The 25,225-nt window shown below is 40.9% G+C and overlaps 1 protein-coding gene across 8 annotated transcripts in view; it reads left to right on the top strand.

Annotated features, from left to right (window-relative positions):
• Positions 1–19,080, top strand: part of AFF2 (ALF transcription elongation factor 2) — a 486,005-nt gene extending 466,925 nt beyond the window's left edge. For all 8 annotated transcript variants that reach the window (XM_035288892.3, XM_035288895.3, XM_035288897.3 and 5 more), the window contains 5 exons: positions 1,154–1,225; positions 1,578–1,671; positions 3,943–3,995; positions 10,806–10,996; positions 14,630–19,080. In XM_035288892.3, coding sequence (XP_035144783.1) covers positions 1,154–1,225; positions 1,578–1,671; positions 3,943–3,995; positions 10,806–10,996; positions 14,630–14,751 — 532 coding nt within the window. In that variant the 3' untranslated portion in view covers positions 14,752–19,080. The remainder of the gene's footprint in view (positions 1–1,153; positions 1,226–1,577; positions 1,672–3,942; positions 3,996–10,805; positions 10,997–14,629) is intronic.
• Positions 19,081–25,225: the final 6,145 nt, after the last annotated feature.

Here is a 25,225-nt window from a genome sequence, read left to right on the forward strand (position 1 = left end):
AAACAAGTGGGGCATCACAATGACTTGACATTTCAGTGATCCACCTGTCAAAGAAAGTTAGATTTATTCCATAATAAAAATCCCTTTGCTTCATATTGCAACAAAAGAAAGGACCCACATTCAATGTACAGGTGCCTTTCCTGGAAAAAGTTCACTCAACAGAACTGGAGCAATAACCAGGAGAGCAAGGTGGCTACAATGCTGAGGAGGCCGAGTCTCAGAGGGTGAGCATAGGCTCCCCAGTGTTCTGCTAGGGAAGGCTGCTGTAACTGAGGAGTCAAGCATGCCAGCTCAGGGGCTCTGCAGGCTTTCCATTGCCTTCTTACAAATGAGAAATTTCAACTTCCTTCTGGCACGCTGAACTCCATTACTTATTCTACCACAAGTACCTGTGAAATTGCATTAAAGCTCAGACAATGATTTTATGCAATGAATTGATTTTCAAGAGTCTAAATGCCCTGAATGGAATGTACTTGGCTAGAAGAAAAAATAAAAGTGGGAACTACTCAACCTTTTATCACCCCAGTGCAGAACAGTAACAATTAAGGAGAATAGAAAGACAAAATATACAGGCATCATAATTTAAGGGTGCTTAGACCTTAAAATGCTGTGAAATCAACCTTTCTTCTAAAAAAACTAAACCACTTTCAATAAGAATATATTCAAAACCTGAGCCATTAGAAAAGACCTTTTAACTGTGTTATTGAGGTCTTGCTGTGCTCGTGTCAGACATAGTTGTGTATTATTTACCTAATCTGTCATAAACTGAACTGAAACTGACATTCTTGTCCACCTCTCATTGAAAACCAATAATGTTGTTTAGCTACAGTTTTCCTAGAAACAGTATTTTATCAGCATTTAGATACACACACACACAAACTCACAGTAATTGCACAGCATTGCCCTAAGGCTCATGATTACATTGCCTTCTCCAGAGATCAACTCTGTATTTCACATGAGTCCTCTTATGATGCTTTGATCCCCATTTTGTGTATGTTTTGGGAAAGCATGCTTTTGCCCGCATGCACCAGTCAGTCTTGTTGCCCAGAGCAAATATGGGAATAACTCATTCAGGCAATCAGAATACCAATGACTTCGGGCATTTCTGAGGCATAATACAGATTCCACTTCAGCTTTTCCTTTCTCTTCAAAGGTATGCGATGAGGCTGAAGAACTTTGCAAGTCCCTTGGCTTCGGATGGGGACAAAAAGCTAGCAGTACTATGGTAAGTCCTGTGGAGGCCACAAGGAAAGCATAGAAATGTCATGGAAGGATTTGAAAACTCTACATCAACTTAAACTGCTTACCCCAGATCATTGCTCTTGTTTTTCATGAAACTATTAAAGGATAACTAATAGATTTCTTCAGTCGCTGACTAAACATTTACTCTCCTAATTTATACCCTTATCAAAATGGGATTTGCATGCTTGCCCCTTCTCTTTTTAGAATTTATTTACTTATGTTTCTCAATCTAACCATAGGAGAGTAACTGCAAATTGTGAATCAGCATTCTTCTTAACAGTTTATAAATTTCATTAAGCACTGGCATTAACAGAAGACTTTCCTCATCACCACAGCTACCGATGTTTATCACTCCTCTATTTGAGGATGTTTAAGCTGAAGAAGGACCATGCTATGAAGTACTCCAGATCACTGATGGAATATTTTAAGGTAATCCTTATTTTATATAATTTATAGGTACAGGACGATAAAATCACTAATAAGACATGACATGCATGTTATCAAACATCAAATGCTGCCAAAGGCTTAACTTCTTTCCTCCCTGCTGGCCATGGCCCTCTTACCCCTCCTTAAGGGCTCAGCAAGGAGTTTGTGTCTGATTCAATTCCAGGGAGAGAAGGCACAGTAGTGCAATCCCCTGACTATTTTCCAGACTTACCAAATGGCCCTTGGCAGCCTTCTGGTTGCAGTGGGGAGTATGTCACCTTTTGTGTTGCTCCGTGAGGTGGGCACAGCTTGTGGCTGTAGGTATGCCCAGTCTTTTGTTAAATGATAGGTCAGCCTAGGAATCTCTCAGAAGTGAGAGAAGTCACTGTGGCCACCCTGGCTCTGTGTGGACACCCACACCCCTAGAAGGCCTTTGGCCATGGGGTGTCTTGGAGTGCAGTACTTGCAATTTAAAAGAACTGATTGCTTTGGTTACCAAAACAAACAAACAGGGCCATATTGTAGGGAGCTGGGGCTTTTAACTTGCAAGCACAAAAAAGATAGGCAACCACAAAATGCAATGCTAAAATCTGAGAATGAGTCCAGGTAAAAATTGCAAGTAGCAGCCTCATACTAAGCCTGGTCACTGTACCCTCTAACACCAGTCATGATTTAAAGTTAGGGAGACTCAATGTTCTTCTCTTGCACAGGTCTAAAAGAAAAGGACATTATTTTTTTCTTTTTTTGCCAAGTGCATGAGTCTTCATGGCTAAATTACACCAGAGTAGTTGTTTGAAACGAGCGAAATTATGGCCTTACATGAAACATGCAGTGAGTCGAAGTGCATAGCTTTATGAAGACACTGTGGCACGGTTGGGAAAAAGAGCAAGTTCCCCAGCTATTATGTGGTGTGGCCATAATCCCATACAGCTAGTATTCATGTGGGTAAAAGGGGGTCATGTGCAACAGGCCCTCTTCCCTCCATATGTCTACACTCTCAACCTCTGCTTTAGAAAATGCTTTCTTGAACTTCAGTGGGCATCAGAATCCCCCAGAAGCCTTATGAAACAAGAATGCTGTGCACCAGGCCCCGGGTATCTGATTCTGTAGGTCTGAGGCAGGGCCCAAGAATTTGTATTGCTAATAAGTTTCCAGGTGATGCGGCTGCTGCTGTTCTTGTGATCACACTTTTAGAGACACTGCTGTAATATTTGCCCTCTTTGGCCTGTCCTATATAGTTTACAGGGTATTGCAAAACTCCAAACAAAAATTAAATAATTCATTTATCTAGGAGTGTTTTGAGCTTTGTTGAAGTTAAAAACTGGAGTCTGCAGAATGCATCTTAGGTGTGGGTCTGCAAAGCTCCAGAGAAATATTTCATTCTCACTGGACTCCTGAAAATGCTGACTCTTTCCCTGACACTGCTTTTACAAAGGGGGCTGGGCTGGCAGCAAAGAGGCAGAAGATGAGCATCATTGGGGCTGTAACTGCTGAAAGCACATCTGAGTCAGGCACAGTGCCACAGGAGTTGTGGCCATCTATGCTGCTTAACCTTCAAATTGGGGAGGCCATTACAATGAGCCTGATACCTGTCCTCTAGTGGTAATGCTGAATGTCAGGTTTCCCTCTGATCCACAAGTGTGTGGCCATGAAAATAAAAGGAGGCCCATCCTTTAAAGCAGCCCAGTTCCATCAGAGGAACAAAAGCATGTTTAGCGTTTGATTTCAACACAAACCAGTCACTTTGTTAAATAGGGAAGCTCTTTAACCATGAGGGTTTGCATGTAAATATAGCAAATCAAGGTGATTCCTGAAAACTTACAAACAGACACATGAAAATGCTGCTTGGCTCTGACACATTCTTGGATTATTAGAAATTACAGCTCACTCTACATCCCAGGGAAAAAGTTTGCAACTGGAGCTAAAGGTGAAAAGCTTACTTCTACTCTGAAGAGCTTGTTTTGCAGAATAAATTTCAGATGACGATAATTAAACCACTTCTTGGAGAACTGAGTCTGATTTCACTGGGCCTTTTAGTATATAAGATCTTTCATCAAGTGACTTTCATGGTCCTGATTGGAGCCCACTAATTATCCTAACCAGCTATTTTCATCGAGTATGCGTCGTGGTGTGCTGACGTGCACATACATCCCAGCTCTGCATCCCGAAATGCTGCAATCAATATTAATGTACTCTAAATCACACTTCCATCTGTTTCTGAATTAATAAAACACAAAATAGATGTCCTTATTTCCCTTTCTCTCTCTCTTTTAGCAAAATGCTTCAAAAGTCGCACAGATACCATCTCCATGGGTAGGCAATGGAAAGTAAGTATTTTATGAAAATTGATTTTTCATGACAATGAGTGATTCAGTAGACCCCAAATATTTTGCATTGACAACTCAGGAGTGAAGGTCAATTGTAAAACTACAGTCATTCTTGTGCATACAAAATTCTAGCCATTAAAAAGATGTGGTTCAGAGTTATCTCACTATTTGATCTTTAAGCCAAATTATAGCCATAAAAATATCTGCTAATGAGATGGCAAGCACCATGCCATTTCAGGAGGCAGGATAAAGTTAACTCCACTGCAGTGATTTATCAATGATTCACTCAATAATGAAAGACCAATGAAATATTCATTCATATATGGTAAATGCTGTTTAATAAAACCAAAGGCATAATAGTGCTGAAAATGTGAAGGCACTTGGTCAGGCAATTATCCAAGGCTTCATGATAATGTTTATATTAATACTAAAATGCCCTGACCTAAGATAGAAAAGCATCTACTATAATGCTGATCGGAGGCTCAGGGAACTCATCCGTGCCTAGGCCTTATTTAGAGTTATATCTGCTTGGGACAGCTCAGTCTTCACAGCAGTGGGGTAGGGTTGTCAAAACTGTTGGCTTGTTGCTGAAGTTGCCCTTGGCTTATAGGGTAAGCTAAGAGGGCTCTTGCCTCTATCTGGGCTTGTGCTCCTGCTAAAATGAAGGGTTTGGACCCAGTGCCCTCCAAAGCCCACTGAAGCGATGTCTCTTATAGAGAGAGAGTTTGAATCCCAACTCTGTCTCAGCCATGAAGTTAGATAACTTTCCTGAGCATCGTTTTTCCTCTGATTCTCAATCCCCCCTCACCAGCCCAAGCCAATATCCCCCCAGTAATGGTAAGGGAAGCTAGATGACTGTGCACATAGGCCATTTTACAACTCCAAGCTGCTTTTTCAGTTTTTCATCATTTCAAAATTCCTGATCTCTGATCAAAAGAATTTCTTCAAGGATGAAACAGTCTCTACTGCCACTTCATAAATATCTACAAAACATACTCCAAAAGCAATGGGACAATGAACTCTACCTTGAGACCATAAAAACCTTCAGTGCAAGGGAACTGCTCCATTGAAAACTACACATTAACTCAATTATTGCATTGAAAGGAAGCACTGTTTAAAAAGTTGAATTAGGTCTTACTCTTATATTGATAAACAAAAAGGAAAGAGTGCTTCTCTCTTAAGAGAAAAAAATAAGTTCAGACAATAAAAACCCAGAGAAAGCTGTTTTCTTTGAGCACAGAGTAAAGCAAGGGCAAGGGCAGGTAAGCAGCTAGTAAAGGATCACTGGACAAAAAAATGCTTTTCTAAAAAAATTCTGAAACGAAAGAACTCAGACACATCCTAAGCTTGTGAAGTCTAATGAAAAGCCTCCTGAAATGATTTTTTAGCAGGTTCTGCATAAAGAAAGCACGTTCCCTTTGGTAGGCCACAGAGCTTCTGAGTGTGGCAACTCAAAACAGTCACTCAGGGTTTATGTCCCGTTCATTCAGCAAATGCTGTTGCGTGCATCTGCAGCATGAGGGGCTGGGGACAGAAATCTGAATTTGATGTGATCTCTGCACTCTGGAAGCACTCAGTGCAGTGCAAGGAGGTGACAGATATGAACAAGGTGCTGTGGAAGCCTAGAAGGATCTGGGGCCTCCCTGCGTGGCTAGGAAGGGCTTGCTTTTTGTTTGCAAGCAAGATTATGGCCTGGTTTCTCTGTGAATGAGGGTAGTGTGCCCCTAGAGGGCCTCTCACAGCACCTTCCAGCAGCATCCTCTGACTTCAAACTCTCAGACGCTGGCTAGCCATTGGGGAAGTCAGTTGCCCAGAAGTGGTTAAGGTCTCTGCAGGAAATTATATGGAGAAATGAGCAGAGAGTTGAGAACAGACATTCAGGAACTGCTTCCAAGGAAGCTGGGGAAAGAAAGTGCAAAGAAGCAATTGGAAGAAGGAGCAGAAAAATCTGCTGGGTTTACAGCAGGGGCCAGCAAACTTTTTCTTCAAAGCACCAGACATGACATATTTTGGGCTTTGTACCAAGAGGCAAAACCAGGACTACTATATAGAAAAATATGAGAGAAAACAAATTTTCACCAAATTTTTACTGATAAGATTCAAAATATAATAATATAAATTTTGACATACAAGTCTATTGGTAAGAAGAATGTAAATCTTTTTTATAACATTTTGCTTAATTGGGGTTCAAAGTTAGTGTTCCCTCTCAACAAATCAATTGCAAATGTTCATCTTTTGCAAACTACTCATAGCTCACAGGCCATACAGAAACAGAAGATGGGCCAGATTTGCTGACTCCTGATATAGGGTTCCAGAATCCACATTGTTGAGAGTTTTAAAAGTCTGGGCAACAATTCCGAATGTCATAGAGAGTTAATAAAAGACAGAAGGCTGTCATGGTGGTACATGCCTGTAGTCCTAGCTACTACGGAGGTTGAGGTGGGAGGATCTTTTGAGCTTGGGATGTTGAGGCTGCAGTGAGCTGTGATCCTGCCACTGTGCTCCAGACTTGTTGACAGAACAAGACTTTCTGGAAAACAAGGCAAGAGGAAAGCTATAGAATTTTGGAAGAAGACCATTCGAGGCTTTCAGATGAGCTTTTTTAGTAAGCAGGTAGATGTGGAGTCCATATGAAAAGAGCTAGTGGCCAGGTGCGGTGGTTCCCGCCTGTAATCTCAGCACTTTGGGAGGCCGAGGCAGGCATATCACGAGGTCAAGAGATTGAGACCATCCTGGCCAACATGGTGAAACCCTGTCTCTACTAAAAAACAAGAATTAGCTGGGCATGGTGGCGTGCAGCTGTAGTCCCAGCTACTCAGGAGACTGAGGCAGGAGAATTGCTTGAACCCAGGAGGCGGAGGTTGCAGTGAGCCGAGATTGCGCCACTGCTCTCCAGCCTGGCGACAGAGCGAGACTCTGTCTCAAAAAAAAAAAAAGAAAAGAGCTAGAAGAAGGGATATTTCTATGTGTTTGAGATGTTAGCAAATTCAAGGAACATGAGGCATCTGGTGGTCCCTGGAGAAATCGTCCAGATCAAGAAAAACCTTCTCTTTAAGCTTGCAGAAGGCTGTTCCTGTATAAACCTGGAGAGAGGAGGAAAACAAACTATTGTGGATGCAAAGATGAGGGGAGAAGTAGACACTCATATCAAGTGAAATCTTTAGTCATGTGGATAGAAGGACTTTGAGGTAACATGGTGGAATGGGAAGAGAATGAAGAGAATGGGCTTTGGTGGAAAATGGATGTGCTCTCAGATCCTAGCTTTTCAGCTGTTTAGGCTCTGTGGCCCTCCAGACAGAGCTGAACTTCTCTGAGGCCAGAAGCAGTGGCAGCAGAATTTGCCCTGCAGAGTTGTGGTGAGGCTTAGACAGAATATTGGTGAAGTCCTGAACTATGCTTGGCACACAGAGAATGTGCAACAAATGATGGCTGTTGCAGCTGCTGTTGGCATGATTATTGTTGTAATCGTGACCTTTTCAACTTAGAAAGCATAGTGGTCCTGCTTCTAGAATTCCCATAATACTTGGTTAGGACTCCAGTTTTGGCACTTACCGTAAATTGCCAGAAAAGAATGTATTTTGCTCCTGTATTAGACTATTTGCTCTTTCCCCGTAAGTAGCCATTTATCCTATCATTCACCAAATATTTATTGAGTACCAACCTTGTGGGAGATACTCTGCCAGGCCCTTTGTAGACATATCCCCTATCCTTGTGCTGTATATGCTGTTCTCCTTCTACCTTACAGAGCACTTTATGTGTAGTAGATACTAAATAAGGCATGGAAGCAAGTCATTAATTTATTCAACTGGTATTTATTGAGAACATATTATATGCCAGACACTGTTCTAGATGGTGTGGTATGGCACAGAGCGAAACAGAAAAAAAACAAAACAACCTGCCCTCATCGAGGACATATTCTGTTGAAGGAGAAAGGTAACAATGAACATGTGACATACTAGGTGATGGGAAGTGTCATGGAGAAAACTGAAACAAGGAAGGCAGGCAGAAAAGGCTGCTGAGGATAGGGAAGGGAGCGAGGGTATCGTGCTGAATCTTGGGTAAGGGCGTTAGAGAAGGATGATGGCAAAGCAAGCCATAGCAATACTGTAGTGATTTCTTCCAAGCAGAGGGATGGCAGCTGCCTCTGAAGCAGGAGGGAGCATGCCTGACAAGTTCAAGGAACAGCATGGCAGGGCGTGGCTTTGCAGGGGAAAGAATGGTGTGTTGGACCAAGGTGGTAGTGGTGGAAGCAGTGAGATGCATGTGCTTGTGTGTGCATGCTCATTTGCATGTGCCATGGAAATGTGGAGAAAAGGGAGATCTGCAAGTAGATACACACCAAGAGCAGGAAGGGAAGCCGTAAGCAGTGATGAGAGCTGAGTCAGTGCTGGAGAGCATGCTGAAGTGAGAGAGCCTGCATCAGCCCTCGCTTAGCCACAGTCACAACTTCTTTTTCGTTTTCTTTCCTTTTTTTGGAGATGGAGTCTGGCTCTGTCACCAGGCTGGAGTGCAGTGGCCCGATCTCAGCTCACTGCAACCTCTGCCTCCTGATATCAGGTGATTCTCCTGTCTCAGCCTCACCAGTAGCTGGGACTACAAGCACGTGCCACCAAACCCAGATAATTTTTGTAGTTTTAACAGAGACGGGGTTTCACCATGTTGACCGAGTTGGTCGGAAACTCCTGTCCTCAGGTGATCCACCCGCCTCAGCCTCCCAAAGTGCTGGGATTACAGGCGTGAGCCACTATGCCCTACCATTTTTTTTTAATGATACAGCCTCACTCTGACTGCAGGCTGGAGCACAAAGTGCATGATCATGGCTTACCAAAGCCTCAATCTCCTGGGCTCAAGTGATCCTCTCACTTCAGCCTCCCGAGTAGCTGGAACTACAGGCACATGCCAGGTGTCTTTCTAACTTCATTCAATATTTGTGGCACATGACAGCTTTGTCATTTTTTCTAAGAATTGCAAATGAGAACATATTCCTTTCTTGTCATAAATTGACATTTAATAGTTAATGACTACCACTGGGGAAAAACACCAGGAAATAGCTTTTGCAATGTACCACAACAAAGAAACCCAGCTTTCAATGCCTTTTCGTTATTTCACAGCGTTCTGTGCCTAGGCCCCTTAGCTTGGACATCTCCTCATCCCACACCTACCTTGAGAATAAATCTTTCTTTCAAGAAGGAACAAAATCATTCAGAAATTATAAACATAGCAGGACCATTCTCAAACCCACTCATACCAGACAAGCACAGAGCAAGTATGAGGACCAACTTGCTCCCTCAGACCAGACCAGAACATATCAGAAAATAGACTCTGTTTGCAGAAACAGTCCAGCTCTCTCTATAGCTGTAGACACAGCCTGTGTGAGTCTCAAGAGCATTGCCATTGTAATTGTTCCCAGATCTAGTCAGCAGCATTTCAGCATTTTGGTACACTGCGATTACTGTTTCCCCAAATCATCTATATGTGCTGCCCATCAGGGTGCACATCTGTTCTGAGAGCCACCCTGGAAAGCTACAGTTGCCAACAATAGCAACGGGTAAGGGGTGGGGGTGGGGCATGAGACAGAGTTCCTTGATGGTGTGATGAGGTATGTTCAGAGGAATAAGGAAGAGATTCTTTCAAACATGCAGACTCATGGAGTCCCAAAGATATCTTCCCCCCAGTTTTTTCCTCCCTCATTACATTCTGTACTGATAAACTGATGTGTTTGCCTGGGCAGGTGTCCAAAGTGTGGCTAGAGGAGGACAGAGAGGCCAAGGGGCACACAGACCTTGCTTCAGTGACTCTTCCTGGGCAAACATGTGGATTCCTTAGGTAGCCTGCCCTAAGGCTGGGCCTCGGAGGAAAAATGACCTCCATGCTGTATGCAGCCAGCAGATGACTCCTTGTTGCAAGTATTAAAGAATGTAATGAAAATGTGTGTCCAAACAGCGGTACTGTCTGAAGTGGAAACTCTGAAGACTTCTTTTCATAAATCAGCATGCAGGTGGATAGTCAGCAATTAACAGCCCATCTCTGTAGCATGTCTTAAAGAACCCTAAAAAGAGAGAATACTACTTTTCTCAGCTTCCCGAATACTGCCCCTTGGGGGCTGTAAGAGTTGTACTTTGCTTACTGTGGTAACTGTATTTAGAGCAAACTGACATTGTGGTTTCCACAAAACACTTTGATGATAGACCAATATTGTACATCAAGTGTTTTCTAACTGCTGATAGCCATTGCGGCAGCAGGTAGAGAAATCATCATAGCTCTGAGGTGTTTCTTTCTCTGAAACATCACAATACATTGTTATATATATTCAAAGGAAGAGCTATATTTGTGGATAGAATTAATGCCAGAAAAATATCCACCAAGACCTCTCTGGTATTTGAAGACAAAAGCAGTGGTGTACAGGGAGCCCTCTGTAGTTGTCAAAAGCAGTGGGGACCTTGGTGTTTAATGTTAGAAAAGAAGGGGAGAGGGCCTCATTCTGTAGCATGGTACTGTAGTCCTGGGTGGCTTGGTCAAATGAGGCAGGTATGGGGTGGTAATAATGTCTGTATCCACTGAAGCCTCTGGAAAAGCTATTGTGTTGACAAAAGCTATTGCATTCACAAAAGCTGTAGATGTCCTGTGAGAAGAGTCAGTGGGATGTGGGAACAAGCACACTGTGATGGGGCTTCACGTATGTATACTATGCTAAACTTCACTCTGGCGGATGGCATTCTGATGAGATCCCAGCGTGATGGGGGAGGACTAGAACCCCACTGTCACTCTTTCCTACCAGCCTAACAAGGCCTGTCTCTTTCAATTCCCCAGGAACACTCCATCTCCAGTGTCTCTCAACAACGTCTCCCCCATCAACGCAATGGGAAACTGTAACAACGGCCCAGTCACCATTCCCCAGCGCATTCACCACATGGCTGCCAGCCACGTCAACATCACTAGCAATGTGTTACGGGGCTATGAACACTGGGATATGGCCGACAAACTGACAAGAGAAAACAAAGGTATGCTCACCTGTTCTACCTGTATAGCTCACAGACCATGATGAAATTAACTTCACTTTGAAGGACTTGAGTTGTACTTGGTGGCCTTATATCTTTCTGTCTCTCTGATTTCCAGGACTTAGATAAGGGAAGACAGAGTTCACTCAGGGCTGGCACAGTGACCTATTATTTTTGAGAGAATTAAAAAGCCCTGGAATTTTTTTCTCCTTTAAAACTTAAACTAATTTGAACTGTGATGTGTTTTGAATTTCACTCAGTGGCAAAAATCAACACACAGAAACAGAGGCAAAGTCAAAAATAATGATTTGCAAATTAATTAACATCCTTTTGGCTCCTGTTATTATTTTTGTTTTGAGAGGTGAGGTTGAACTAAGGCCTTCTACCTTCATTATAATTATTAGCTCCAGTGAAGTACATGATAATGCAGCTTGCATTTGGAAGCAAGGGCCAAAGCTCAGCTAGTACTTTTCACACATTTGACAGCTGGGATGAAGAATCAGGGTGCTGTTCATAATGACACTTGAACTTTGCTACAAAACAAATGCAGAAAGGATCCTGCTTAACTAGAATGAATTTGTGGTCTTTGGTGACTCATGTTGACATCTGTGACCTTAGCTGTCGTTGAGGATCACAACAAAACCTCACTATCCTAATGAAGGTGGGAAGTAAAATTAAACTGTACATTGTTCCCAGCCATTCTTTTGACTTGGCTGATTCTGACCCAGCAGTCACAGACTGCTCCACACCAGTCAATGTGGGGACAAATGTGGGCTGCCCATTCCTGCTGTATTGCTGAGCATGTGGGGAAATCATCTCATTGGAATAAGAAGGATGCAGATTTTGCAACCCGATCATTTAAGTTTGAATCCTGCCTGGGTCATGCATTACCTGGGCAACCTTGGCAAGTTAATTAAATCTGTGAGCTACTTCCTAGCTTCCATTTCTATAATGGACATAACAATGATGATGATGGTGAAACTTCCCAGAAGGATGATAGAGATGAGTTGAATTAAATAATAGGTGTAAAGCACCTAGTATAAAATTCTGAGTTCCAGGTAGAAATTTTACAAATGTTTATTATCTTTCCTTACTCCATAATACCATGTATCTATGTAACTCAAAGATTTTGTGGCTCTCAAAGCATGCTTCATAGTTTGATACCTCACCTTTCAATGCAGCTATAACCTTACACTGACCCCTAGGAATATGTGCATGTATTGGTTCCACAGGTTTGCACAGCAATTTCTATATGCCAGGAACTCCACTATTGCTTTATCGTTTGTTGTCTCGTTTATCCTTATTTTATACATGAGGAAACTGAGGCTCTATGAGATTAACAAACTCATGCATGTTATCACAGCTCTTGCTTGTTAGAAGCACGAATTGAATCTAGATGTGTCTGATTCCGGAGTCTCATCTCTTAATCAATAGGCTACGCTGCCCATCTAGAGAGCAAGGGTAATGACAGGTCCTCAAAGACCTTTGGTGAGATCCCAAACCATTTATCTGAGCAATGGATAATTATTAAATTGTCCACTTTTTTATACCTCTGGAAATCCAGAGGCAACTGGCCTATACAACCAGACCCGTCCAGGGGTTCTAGAATTGCAAGTGAGGACAGACACATCTTAAGATTTGCCTAGCATGTCTGCCTCTACTATTTCTCTGTTACTTTGTATCAGAAACCGGAGGGCAGTTCAATATTTATGGATTTCCTTTATCATTGCATCCATTTCCAAAATCTCTTAAAGTATTTCCTTCTAAATTAACTTCAGAACTTTCCAGGAGCAATGTGGTGGCTGTGCTGATGTTAGGGTGAAATGATGTTAATCTTGTCATTAGCACAGTGTGTCAAGGAGTTGCTAAATTCCCTGTGTAATATTGAATGAAAACAACTCCGTCACTCCACCAGCAGAGAGAAAATGTGTCCTGCTAATGCTGTCATTGAGGTTTTCAGTGGACTGGGGAGAGGACTAGTGTGAAATCTGCTCACAGCCTTGAGTTTCATACCTTGTCATTTCTGATCTACTTAGCTTTGGGGATTCTATTCACATCTACCTTGTCTATGTAGAAATGAGGGAAGTGAGGAGCTTCCCTTTTGGTTGCCGCTCTGCATCTCACTGGAGACAACCACGTACTTGCACCTTTTTTACCCAGTGGAGGTGGGTGAACCTGGTTTTCCCAGTGAAAGGTCTCCAATCCTGCCTCATGCTGCCTACCAGCTACAGCTGCAGATGGCTTATGGTAGAAGGTTCTGGTACTGAAACAAGCCAACGGGGCTTATGCTACCCTCTGGCCTTTGGTCTAGAAGCCTACCTGCCCAGCTCCTTATACTGCTCACTTGGAGCAGTTATTAAAATGGTGTCTAATTAAGAATGCCACAGAGAGCTTTGTACAGAATACCCAGGGAACATCCTGCTCATACAAGGCTCACATTCATTCAACAATGACTAGGTCCTTGAATATTTTCCTTAATACTGTATTACATAGGAAAATATTTTAGATGCCAGAAATAATTTACTCTTTCATCAGCAGAAATTATTTTTATTGCATAGTGCAGGTTAAAAAGTATCACATAATCAAATGAGGTTGATACCTAGAGAAGGATCCTATATGTTATATATAACATGAAGAATAAATGCATTGTTTGATGAAATTCCATCTGCTGAGCAATCAAGCACGTGTAACCCATGCATGGAAATCGCTTTCCAAAAAGGCAGGAGAGCATCCCACATTAGGGCAGTCTCCAGTCCTATCCACTCACCCCACCCCCTGACCCAGATTCCTACCTCCCAGCCAGCACATAGCTGAGGCTGCTTCCTTTGCCAGAGAGCTCTCTCATAACCAAGCGCCAGGAAATAAATTCATATGTGAAATGGGAATACCTAGCTAGTTTTTAGAGATCATATAGTTTTTCCCACATACTATTTCTGTCCCCTAAGGCAGACATTCCAAAACTCCAGTCATGCTGGTTAGTAGTGTAGCCTCTGGGCTGCCCCCTTTCCTAAGTGAGCCAAGGGGAAATCAGCTGGGCATTCTTACATTCATGTCCTGGGTCAGGAGCTGGAAAAGTTGTTAAGTGACAGATAATTGCAGGCCATCTTCCATCCCCAATGAAATTGGTAATAAGACTTACAGAATCAGATTCCTCCTAGATGCTTATTTAGCTGTGGAGGCTGATGGCTACTATTAATGTCCAGATTCATGGGCCTTGTCCACACCATGCCAAGAAAACTCAGTAAACTCAGTTCATTTAGACAAAAGGAAAAGAGGATATTTTCAATTCAGTAACACATAGAATAACAAAATAACAGCTTGACATTAGATAGACAATGTGGTATAGAAATACCCTTTTCTAAAAATAAATGTATAATCTATAAAAACACAAATTTATTATGTGCTGGAGAGTTTTTGGAGCTCACTAAAGATGATCAATAATAGGGTCTGATAAACACAGAATTTTGCTCTCCTAGTAGGCACTTTATAAATGTTTATGGAATGAATGAATGAACAAATGAATCACGTTTCCAATGTCCATGTGGTTGTGGTGGATTGTGAAGGCAGATTCTCAATGTGGTGCATATTTTCATGATATCATATAAAGACCTGACTGAGGACTGCTCTGCTTTTCAGAATTCTTTGGTGATCTGGACACGCTGATGGGACCTCTGACCCAGCACAGCAGCATGACCAATCTTGTCCGCTACGTTCGCCAAGGACTGTGTTGGCTGCGCATCGATGCCCACTTGTTGTAGTGGGTGTTCTTCCATCTCTAACATCACGACCCATCACTCTACCTCTACCAGCGCACTGATGGTCACTGGTGGAACTCCACTCATTGGGAAAAGTTCTCTTTGGTTATATTTGTTTTTATGCTTCTTTTGTTATCTGTGAAAAACAGAAGTCATTGTAAGTTGACACTACAACTTAAGAGGAGTGTACATTTTATTACCTATTTTTTAGCATTTGATATGCATTTCTGAGATCCCACCATCTTTTTGTGCTTTATGGAATGACAGTCCTACAATATTGTTTTAAGTCCACACTACCCAAAACAAAGAATGGGAAGCACTTGTGATAAAGACAGGCTCCTGAGAAATGCAACAACTGGTCTTACATATACATTAGAATTTACACACAAGGGACCATCCCCCAAACTATACACTTATGTCCAGAAAAGAACATATTTCAGAATCTATCATTAAACTTTTGTGTATCTCACAGATTCAATCTTCAGGTGAGAATTTTCATTGTTAAAACCCACTGGTTAGATGTTGTAGCAACATCATAAAATCAAAAGCATCAAGAAAATAAATGAGCTTAGCATTGCTACTCTAAAAAGATGCTATGCCACACGACCAGAGGACTTTCTTGTTAACATCCCTTTCCTGATTCCCTATTTTGTTAATTTTATTGATAAGAAGACATTTAATAATGTCAAAATTTTATTTTGACAACTTTTAGACATCAGGTGACATCAATATTTTTTAACTCCATTATTCAAAGTGTAAATCCTCACCTGGGATTCTCTGTGTGCAAAGCTCTCCTTTTCAGGAAGACTTTGGTCGAGGCACGCCTTAGTAGCTACAGTGCTACACTCTAGACTTATAGTTGGGGGTTAAGAGAGGTCTGGAAAGTGTCCAACAAGGAATTCACACCTCTGCCTCCTTTGCAACAACATTTACACAGTTGGTAAATGGGTCCATAACTGGCAGGATTTTCAAATTGTATTTTGCTCAAATCTATAGAAACAAAAGTCAAGTTATCACTATCTAGAAGTAATAATATATAGTTTTCTTCCTAGTGGCTTGAAAATCCGGACTTCCTCAATTATTTTCTTTCTTTTTTCTACTTTCTTTTTTCTCTCATCTGTGTTTCCTTTTCCTTTGTTTGGCTCATTAACTTTTGACTGAATTACAATTACTGAGTTTATTAAAGTCGATATTATCATGAACTATTTCCATGAAAATTCCTAAGGAAATTCTAAACTCTAAATAGTAGCTAGCTTTTTTTTTAATGAGTCTTGGGATAGTGCTTCACCCTGAGATGCTTTGAGAGACCTCAACGTAGAGAAAAATTCACCTAATTTGGAGACATTTCCCATTGGTTGTGACGACCCCATTATGATTCTTTACATTCATTTTATGTCCCTAAACATCACAATGTAAATATCATTTGTGATGTTCCAGCTCACCAGAAGATTCTTACACTTGTAGTAAACACTACCCATGCATTACTTACTGGTAATTACCTGCTGGTATATAATTCCATGTAGCCTTTAATATGCTGAGTTATCAAATTCTGTTCACTGAGTGATGACCAGATAAATAATAGATATGCACATGAAAGATGCAAACTTGTATGATTATTAAACAAGTCATGCAGGTCCATGATAGAAACAGCAGGTGATCACTCAGTACTCTCATTGTCAAGGTTAGATATATCCCCAGTTACAAACAGCCAGACTTGAGCTGTGGTCTGGTCATCTTTGATTTTAAGGCCCTTTGTTGTATACGGCTGTGGAAGTTGTACTCCAATGGCTGCAGCCATGTTTTTAATATGGCTGATGGGAGCATCCCAGCAGCTGAACCCAGCACTTTTTATGCTCCCACTGTGGTTGAGCTTTATGTTTACAGTCTTGACAACAACACTTATGCATGTACACACACAAACAGTGAAACCTGAAGGAATCTTTTCTGAGCCTCTTAAAAGGGGAAAATAATAACATTAAAGACTGAACACCCAAGGTTGGTGTCACATATAAAAATTTAGCTGATGACTTTACAATAACTCAAGTTCTCTCTTTATCATGGTTTACCAGGTAGAGTGCCTGGCTGTTATTATATAATGAAGCCCACTAACTTGACTTGTGGCCTGTATCACAGTCCTAGACCATCATGGATTTAGGAGTAGATTCTTCTTGAAATCCCACATCCAGAAACTAGACATTAGAATGTTGGGTCAGTTTTCCAGAGAAACAAGTATATTGCTTCATGGATGAAAGACTTGTAGTTCTAGTTTCAGTGACTTGTTATATCTATTTACATACAACAGGGAAGCAAGAGGACTCTCTGTCATCTCTGGTGACTGAGTGTAAAATATGTGCCAAGTCAGCAGCACAATGACCGAATCTGACAATCGAGCTCTGAATCACCACTTGATTACTTAGTAGACTCATTTATAAAGCAGCTTAGGAACCAGCTAAACATGGAGGATGAATTACCTTCCTATCCTTTGAGATAAGACATCTTTCGGTTTCATGATTAAGGATTGTTGCTGTTTTATAGGTACTCTGTTAATTACAGTGTAAATGGTGATGTGTGTCGTAGGTGTGCAGCTATTTGAGGGATTAAGGGATGGAGATATTCTGTCAAATGAATCTCTTCAGTATACCAATTTGTGGGAGGGATATGAGACTTGTGGATGGCAGTGAGAGATCGTGCCTCTAGATCTTGATGGAGGCTTGGTGAGACACACTTAAATAAGCACATGGAGGTTAGAGGGCAGAGTAAAAGGAAACGCCATCTGACCAAGTACACCAAATGATCTCAGCCCTGCAACTTGACCCAGGTAGGGCCACCACTATGCCTTCACTTGTCACCCAAGCTCCAACCACAGAGAGTTTGACAAGTTTGTGTTATGATGTTGGCTTGGCTTTGTATTTTTAATTAACTTTGGATTTTTAGTGGTTTTATCATATTACTGTCTGAGTTTGGTAGGTAGGATTACTTTGAAAAGTTTACTAGTGTGGTCCTCCGGGTAGAATTTAGCTGTAAGCATGTTGTTAGCCAGCCTGTAGACTGTTAATTACTTAATAATCTCATTGGGAAAATACCAGTAGTTTTATATTTGGATGACATAACTGGAAAAGCAGATTAGCTGCTACTACTTTTAAAGGACCTGAGGTCGGGATGCCTTTTTTCCATGTAAGGAAATGAAAAGATCAAAATCTTCAGGCAATAAGCAAGTTGCAAAATTAGAAACCATTGGTGAAAATGTGTTTTGTTGAGTTTCCAAATGGATGAATTTTCATTTGGACATTGCATCACTAAATGCATTAGATTTTGTCTGCATTGGAAAGATACTTCTAGCATATCTTTCCCAAAGATATCTAATTTGGATTCTGTTTTATGCAAATTTGCATCCGGGAGGTTGAAGTTGGAGTTTGAGATTGGAAAGTATTTTTGAAGGCAGAATCAATTGAGTTGTGAGGGTGAAGCCCTCACATACTTCTCAACAGACATGATAAAATTCACCTGCATGAGTTGGCAGGTGGGAGAACCAAACTGGATCACTGGGTAAGACTACTCAGTAAAGCAATGAACTGCTTGCTTAGAGAAGCATCACTATCCCCATTGAGAAAAAACGTGTGGCAAGACGATATAGCTACACAGTATCAAATGAATGGGTCAATTCAGTGCCCCCAAATTTAATTATTTGGGGAAAAATTATTGAGCCAGTTGTCAGTGTTCTGTTACACAACTGGCAGACTAAATTCTTCATCGTCGTTGTTATTGTTATTGTTGTTTCTCATTTTCACTCAAACAGCCTTATTCTCATAATTAAAATCTGATTCGTTTTCTCTTTAGTATTAGCAGACTCCAACAGCAGAAGTGGCATCTGTGTATTCATAATCAGCATTTACCCTGGCAGGAGACTAATCAGATAGGCCGCTCTCAGACATTAATTCTACTATCTGATATTTTTGGTGACAGAAAACGTGTTAATTTTCTTTCCATTATCCTCAGAAATATAGAAGACCTCTTTACCAAAACCATCACATTTTACTCTGTAATCTACCAGCTAAAAGAAAATTGCATTGTGGGGAGGGTAGAAAGAGGGTGTGGGTGGGGGTGGAGGGTGGGGAAGCCCCACAAAGCCAGATTGCAGTTCTTGCCCCTTTTTGCTTCTGACATGAGATGTTAAAGAATTATTCATAGTGCTCACATTCGGTTAGGGGACACTGAACTGCTTCTTAGATCCATGATCAGTCATCATTCTTCTAAGAGATTGGAGCTTTGCTGTTTCATTAACTGTGCAGTGTAGACTAATGGTGTTTAATAAAAATCATTCAAAATTTCAAACTCTTTTGCCAGTGACCTCAATTTTGTTGGCTCTTTGATTTGTATCAGACTTTGAGGAGGGAAGGGGGAACTGAAGGAAGCCTGCTTCCAGGCCCCTGGCAGGATGCTGCAGTGGCAGACTCAAACTCGCCTGCCTGCCAGCAGTTGCTGGTGAGCTGCAGCATGCAAAACAGCTGTGGGAAGCCTCCTGAAGAATGCCCCAGCTGATGCTTTCAGCTGGGAATAGCTTGTTCCTATTGGGGAACTCATTGTTCTCCAGTCTCTGCAGCAGGAAGCCAGCTGTCATATCCAGAGGGAATTTCAGATGCTTTACCTTTTTGGTTTTGCCCTGCATCACTCATGTGGCTATGAAATAGAAATGTCTCTGTGAGTAGATCCCGATGTGGTGACAATGGGTAGTCAAATGCATCCCAGATGCTCATGCCCTTTTGCGGTTCTGCAATGCATATGAAATTGGGGGGAACAGAGACCCTAGACAGTAAGCAAAATTGGAGAAGCTCCAACGAGGCTGAGATGATGCCATGTTGCCCAGACCAAGAGCTAGTTTCTCATTTGGTCAGCCTAGCATGTAACCAGTGGCGTCCTGGTAAAATGTTTAACCAGCTCACTGAGAACAGAAAGCACCTGGTTTGCACCATTTGCCAATCTCCATGGCATAAATACTACCACTTTAGATTATTTTAAGCTACCAACTGTGATGTCACTGAACACATGGTTGGAAAGAAATGCACACAGTTGGCCCTTGCAAGCCTGGGCAAAAATGCTTCAACACATTACTGGATGCAGCCACAGAGGGTTCATATTTCATATATGTGTTCATGTGGACACACAGAGACACATAGACAAACTCACCTTCACACACACACTTCAATGACTAAAACAGTTACATAGTTTTAAGTTATGAATCAATCTGTGAATGTAGAAAGTTTATGGTAAGGCCCTAGAGATATGGGCTGTCCTGGAAGCCTAGGTTTTAAGCAGGGGAATAGCTGAGAAGAATGAAGCCATCTTGCATTGAAAGGAGATATGGATCAATGGAGATGGTTTCATCATCTCCCTCCATATCTCATAAGTAAAATGGGCACTTAGAAAACCCTCATCATTGATTTTTTTTTAAAAGTAAGTGTTTTTTATTATCATCATTATTTTGATTTACACATGTTATTTGTAACTTTTACATGTAACTAGTGTAAAGCATTTACAGGAACTCTATGGAGAATAGCACAATCCAGAATTTAATGTATTATTTTTTTTGTGATGTGGAAACTCAGTAATTCTCCCATCTTCACATTGTTGTTCATAAGATTTTTTACTTTAGTTATTAGGGAATTTAGGGTTTTTGTTAACATTTGCTTTTAGTTAAACATATCTATTTACTGTTTTGCTCTGAATTCAAACCAAGATGTTTCTGTATCAACTACATAACTAGTATTCAGAAACAATCATCCAAACCAAAATAATCCTCTTTTCCACCCAGTCAAAGAAAACTTAAGCCCACTAACAAGAAGACATACTAAAGTATATAATGAGGCTTTCATTAAATACACACGCACTCTGTCTCACACATACATACATATAGCTTTTAAATTAGGCCTCCACACATAAATAATCTTGAAAGTAGAATAGAAAAATCTCAAAGAATTCATTCTCCTGGTCCTGTGCATCTTCTGCAGTTAATAAGAGGTTTGTATCTGGAAAGACTGAAGAATGTGTTCTAAAATCTTATTTTTTAAAAAATATTTCCATTTTCTATCTGGGCCTGTGTCCGTGGTTGAATGTTAGCCCCGGAGGAAACCCATGTCTTGCTCTTTCTGACCCTTATCTTTTGCCTCTGCAATTCTTTTTGTCGCTGGCACAATAGCAGGGACTGGGGGTCTATCCTTTCATGGTGTTGCTACAACATTTGTCCTTACTGGAAAATGGTAACATCCGGGGCTGATTGAACGGCATTACACACACAGGGACTCCGAGCACCCCTGTCACCACACCAGACAGTGGACAAGTTTTCACAGCTACGAAGAGTAGAGATGTGTTTAACATCATTCAATGCATCCCCTGCTTCAAAACCACCCTAATCAATCATATTCACCCATAAATATTACAAATGAGATTGATTCTGTCTCAAGACAATTTGTCAAATACTTAGTTTTCTTCCTGGATGATTCTACTCACTGGATATTTTATAAAGAGAAATATCTGAGATAAAATCCCTCACATTTACTCAATTCTACAAATTGCTGTTTCTATTCCTGTTCTGAGTAGTGCTTCTGAAGACTGTTGTAGTGTTGTCTTTGATAAAATGAATGTCAGTAGTGAGCCTTTTAGAGATACCATGCTCAGAAATCCTTCTGGGGATCAGAAGATACCTAAATTTCTCCCTCTTTGCCCACTTGGTTAGATGAGTGACATATTCTTTGGACCCTTCAAAGAAGAGACTGGTTTCTTTTCTTTTCTGGTGGTGATAGTGGTCGTAGCTGTGGCTGTGATGGTTGTTGTTACTTGTCTCTCTCTCTCTCTCTCTGGCTCTGGCTTTTGCTTTCCTGCTAGTGTTCTTTCTTTTTCAAACCAAATAGTTAAATTAAATGTGAGCCTCTGAATTGTACTTGTTTATGCTTTTAAAACATAACAGATTAATAAAAATAAATGTGTCCTGATTTAAAACATGCCTCCTAGAAAGGCATGCTGTATTACGAAATCGTGATAATATAACTGCATTATTACATGGCAGTATAAATAGTAGTCTGTTGAATTCATTTGTCCAGTTGTATAACTTTGTGGAGCAGTGTTTTGACCTTTGCTACATAATTTTGGAGCAAGTGGAGTGGTTGCAGGCAGATGAGACAGTATTATATCAGGATTTTTCAATGAACTTTAGTTGGAGGCCTGGCAATGACCAACATCTTCAGATGTTTCTGGAACCATTATAAATATGAAAAAAAAATCTTCAAAAAATTTCCCAAAGTACTTGAGTGAAGACTTTTTAAATACATCTTTTTTTTTTCCTTTCTTCGTTTCCTTTTCCATTATTTTTGGAGGGGGGGTTGTTATCAATGACTGAAGAAATATTTTGATTGCAATAGTCTCTCTCTCTCTCTATCTCTCTTCCCCTCTCTCTCTCTCCCCTCTCTTCTTTCTTCCCTCCCTCTATCCATCTCCCCTCATTAAAATATTGACATCTGGAGTCTTTGATAAATCTGCATTAGACAAGGCTATATGCTAGGAATGAAATTTAGGCAAACATTGATGGGTTTTCAAAGAACATTCCATGTTCACTGGGCCCTTTCACACCCCACAGTGATAAATGAAAAGGATAGACGTAGTTTTTGCAAAGGGGCACTGTGATGCTATCCTCTGAGACCTAATGCAGTTTAACAAATGACTCCACCTATTTTTCCAGTAAGTAAATTGAGACTTGCAAAATACCCCTGAGAGTTGTTAGGGGTGTCTTCTGCCTGGTCTATAGTGTGTGTGTTTGCTTTGTATCTAACAGGCACATTCACGTCTCATGTGCTCATATGAAGTATTTCCTAACATTCCCATTAGCCTGTATATAAAAACCAGAAAGATAATCCCAACATGTTGTAATTGAAGATGTGACTCTATAACGTTTCTCTTCTTCTTGGGAAAAAAAAAGACATTTTCATGCGTATTTTAAACAGAAACTTTGTATATTTAAGTGTCATGGAAAATATTTATTGAGTAACTGGGATACAAATGGGAATTTAATTGTCATCATATGCTTCATGTGTGGGGATGCTCACTAACACCATGTCGCTGGACCATTGTGGCAAGCCATAACTGCACAAAGAGTACAAAGTGTATGTGTGTGCGCGTGAGCGTGCGTGCACATGCGTGTGTGTGTTCCTGCATGTGCAACATGTCTAGCTTGCTGTCCTTCATGGGATTTTAGCTTTCCCTTCTTGAAAAACATTATTTTGCAGTTCTAGGAGGCCCTGGTTACATTACTATATGAAGGCAGTTTTTTGAAATGAAAATTTCTTTCCTCTTGGAAGCTTTGGTCATAATATCATGGTTCAATGAAACGGATTCCACCGGTCTTTGTGATGGAAGAGGCTCTGTTTAAATCCAACTGAGTTTCCCAGAGGAAGTTGTAGGTCAAGATGGATGAGAGGGAAGATGGAGGCCACCTCAGCTGCAGCAACATGAGCTGAGTTGAGCCTGCAGTGTTGAAGTTGACTTGCTCCAAGCTGCAGTCCAAAACCCTGGGGCCCATGCCTGGCCTATGCTCCCTCCCCAGTAAGTAGAGGAGCAGAACCATCAGGAACAGCCTGCCTGGCTCCTAAGAAGAAAATTACCTGTGGTCCTGTCCCCAGAGGAAGACCCTTTCCCCAGGGGCACCCCAGGTGGCCATTAAATTGTGATGATCATTAAGAAAGTGCCCCCTTGGCTTTATGAGACTCCACTTAGTGTCTTGAGCCACCTTTCCTTGGGTGCAGATTTCCAGTATTCATACTCATTGCAGATCCACCAACTGTCACTGTTCTTAACAAGCATGCTAGTCTTGTCAGAATTTCAGTAAGTTCCAATATCCTGTACAGACCAGGGTAAACTAACATCAAACAATTAATGAAATGTTATCTGGTTTTTAAAAGATGGTTTCATGTGCTTTATGTGTATAAAACTATATCTGCCTGTGTGGCTTTGCATTTTAAATGTGTGGCGCACAAGCCTTTTGTTGGTGCTTTGTTATCAGTACAGTAACTCTGTGTACAAACATTCTAATGTGGTTTTGTTGTTTTCCAACAAGATGTCTCTGTAAAAATGATATTGGCTGAGCTGGTGCGTTGGTTTCTCTCATAGAGGCATTAACTATACTGCCAATGCATTGAATTATTTAAAAATGCAAAATAAAATTTTTATGAAAACCTCATTTTAGACATGTAGATCATTCTGCTTAGAGACTTTCCCAGCCATAGCACCTTGTCATCAACTCTTCCACATTATAATACATAGCCAGTGCCTCCACTTACATCAACAGCCGTAACACTGGCAGCCATAAAGAAAGCAACTTTCACAAAGCCAATCCATTTTGTAGGAAAGACCCTTGGACCATCATTCAAAGCCCATTTAAGAGAAACTTGTAATATATTTAGTTATCTGTATTCCTAACACAGAGCAGAAAAAGCTTGCAAAGTATAAAGTTATAACTGTAGCAGATGCTGACAGAAGAGAGAGAATTATGAAACTAGACTGAAAACTTAAAAACGCAGCTGGAAGTGGCCATTTACTGCAGGGGTATGCAGCCACTAGCCCTGGGAGGACAGCACAAGCAATAATTTCGGGTCACAATAAATGTCTGAAAGTCATGAGGAAAAGGTTAAGTATACTCTTTTAACTAAGGCAGAAACTCATGCCATATATTTTAGAACTGTTTCCTTCAAAATGTTAAACATTTTCTGGACAGCTGAAGAGATTTCAGGTATCTAGAAATTTCATGTACTTGGACTATATTCTCTGGCCACTTAAAGTGAGGAATTGCAATGCTAAGACTACACGGCACAAAACACCTGTCAGTAAACACAACATTAACAGCTTGGCTGGATTTCATGTGAACAAATGAACTACATTTGGCTTGACCGGATATTTTGACTCTAAATAATTATAATCATAGTCCAAGTGTGAACATGAATGTAGCTAAATGTGATTACACCTGATGGTTGTAATACTGCCACTAAGAATTCCAAATCCTTTCCAAAACGTAAGACCCAGTATCTGTAAATAAGAACATTTTTATTGCGAGATGATGGGGAAATAATGAGCTGAGTAAAAAAGAGCTAAATGGATTATCAATGTTTTCTCAAGCAACCAAGTTGTTTTCTACTTCTCTCAAAGCAAACAGATACTATAAATGATGACCATGCCTAGGTAGAAGCATGTACACATGCAGAGAAGAACTTAGAGGAAATATGCAGAATGACATTTTAAAAAATTAGGGGTGCTGGGATTATGCTAACTGATTAGTTGCCATGACATTTACAAGCACCAGTAAGGTGCTACTGTCCAGGCACTGTTTTAGCACTTTCTTATGTATTAATGCACGTAATTCTTTTAAAAGCCCTATGAGACAGGTACTAGTATATCTCTGTTGTATAGATGACAACATGGAGACACAAAAAAGTTAAGC

The sequence above is a fragment of the Callithrix jacchus genome, chromosome X (genome assembly GCF_049354715.1).
Source record: "Callithrix jacchus isolate 240 chromosome X, calJac240_pri, whole genome shotgun sequence".
Lineage (NCBI taxonomy): Eukaryota > Metazoa > Chordata > Mammalia > Primates > Cebidae > Callithrix > Callithrix jacchus.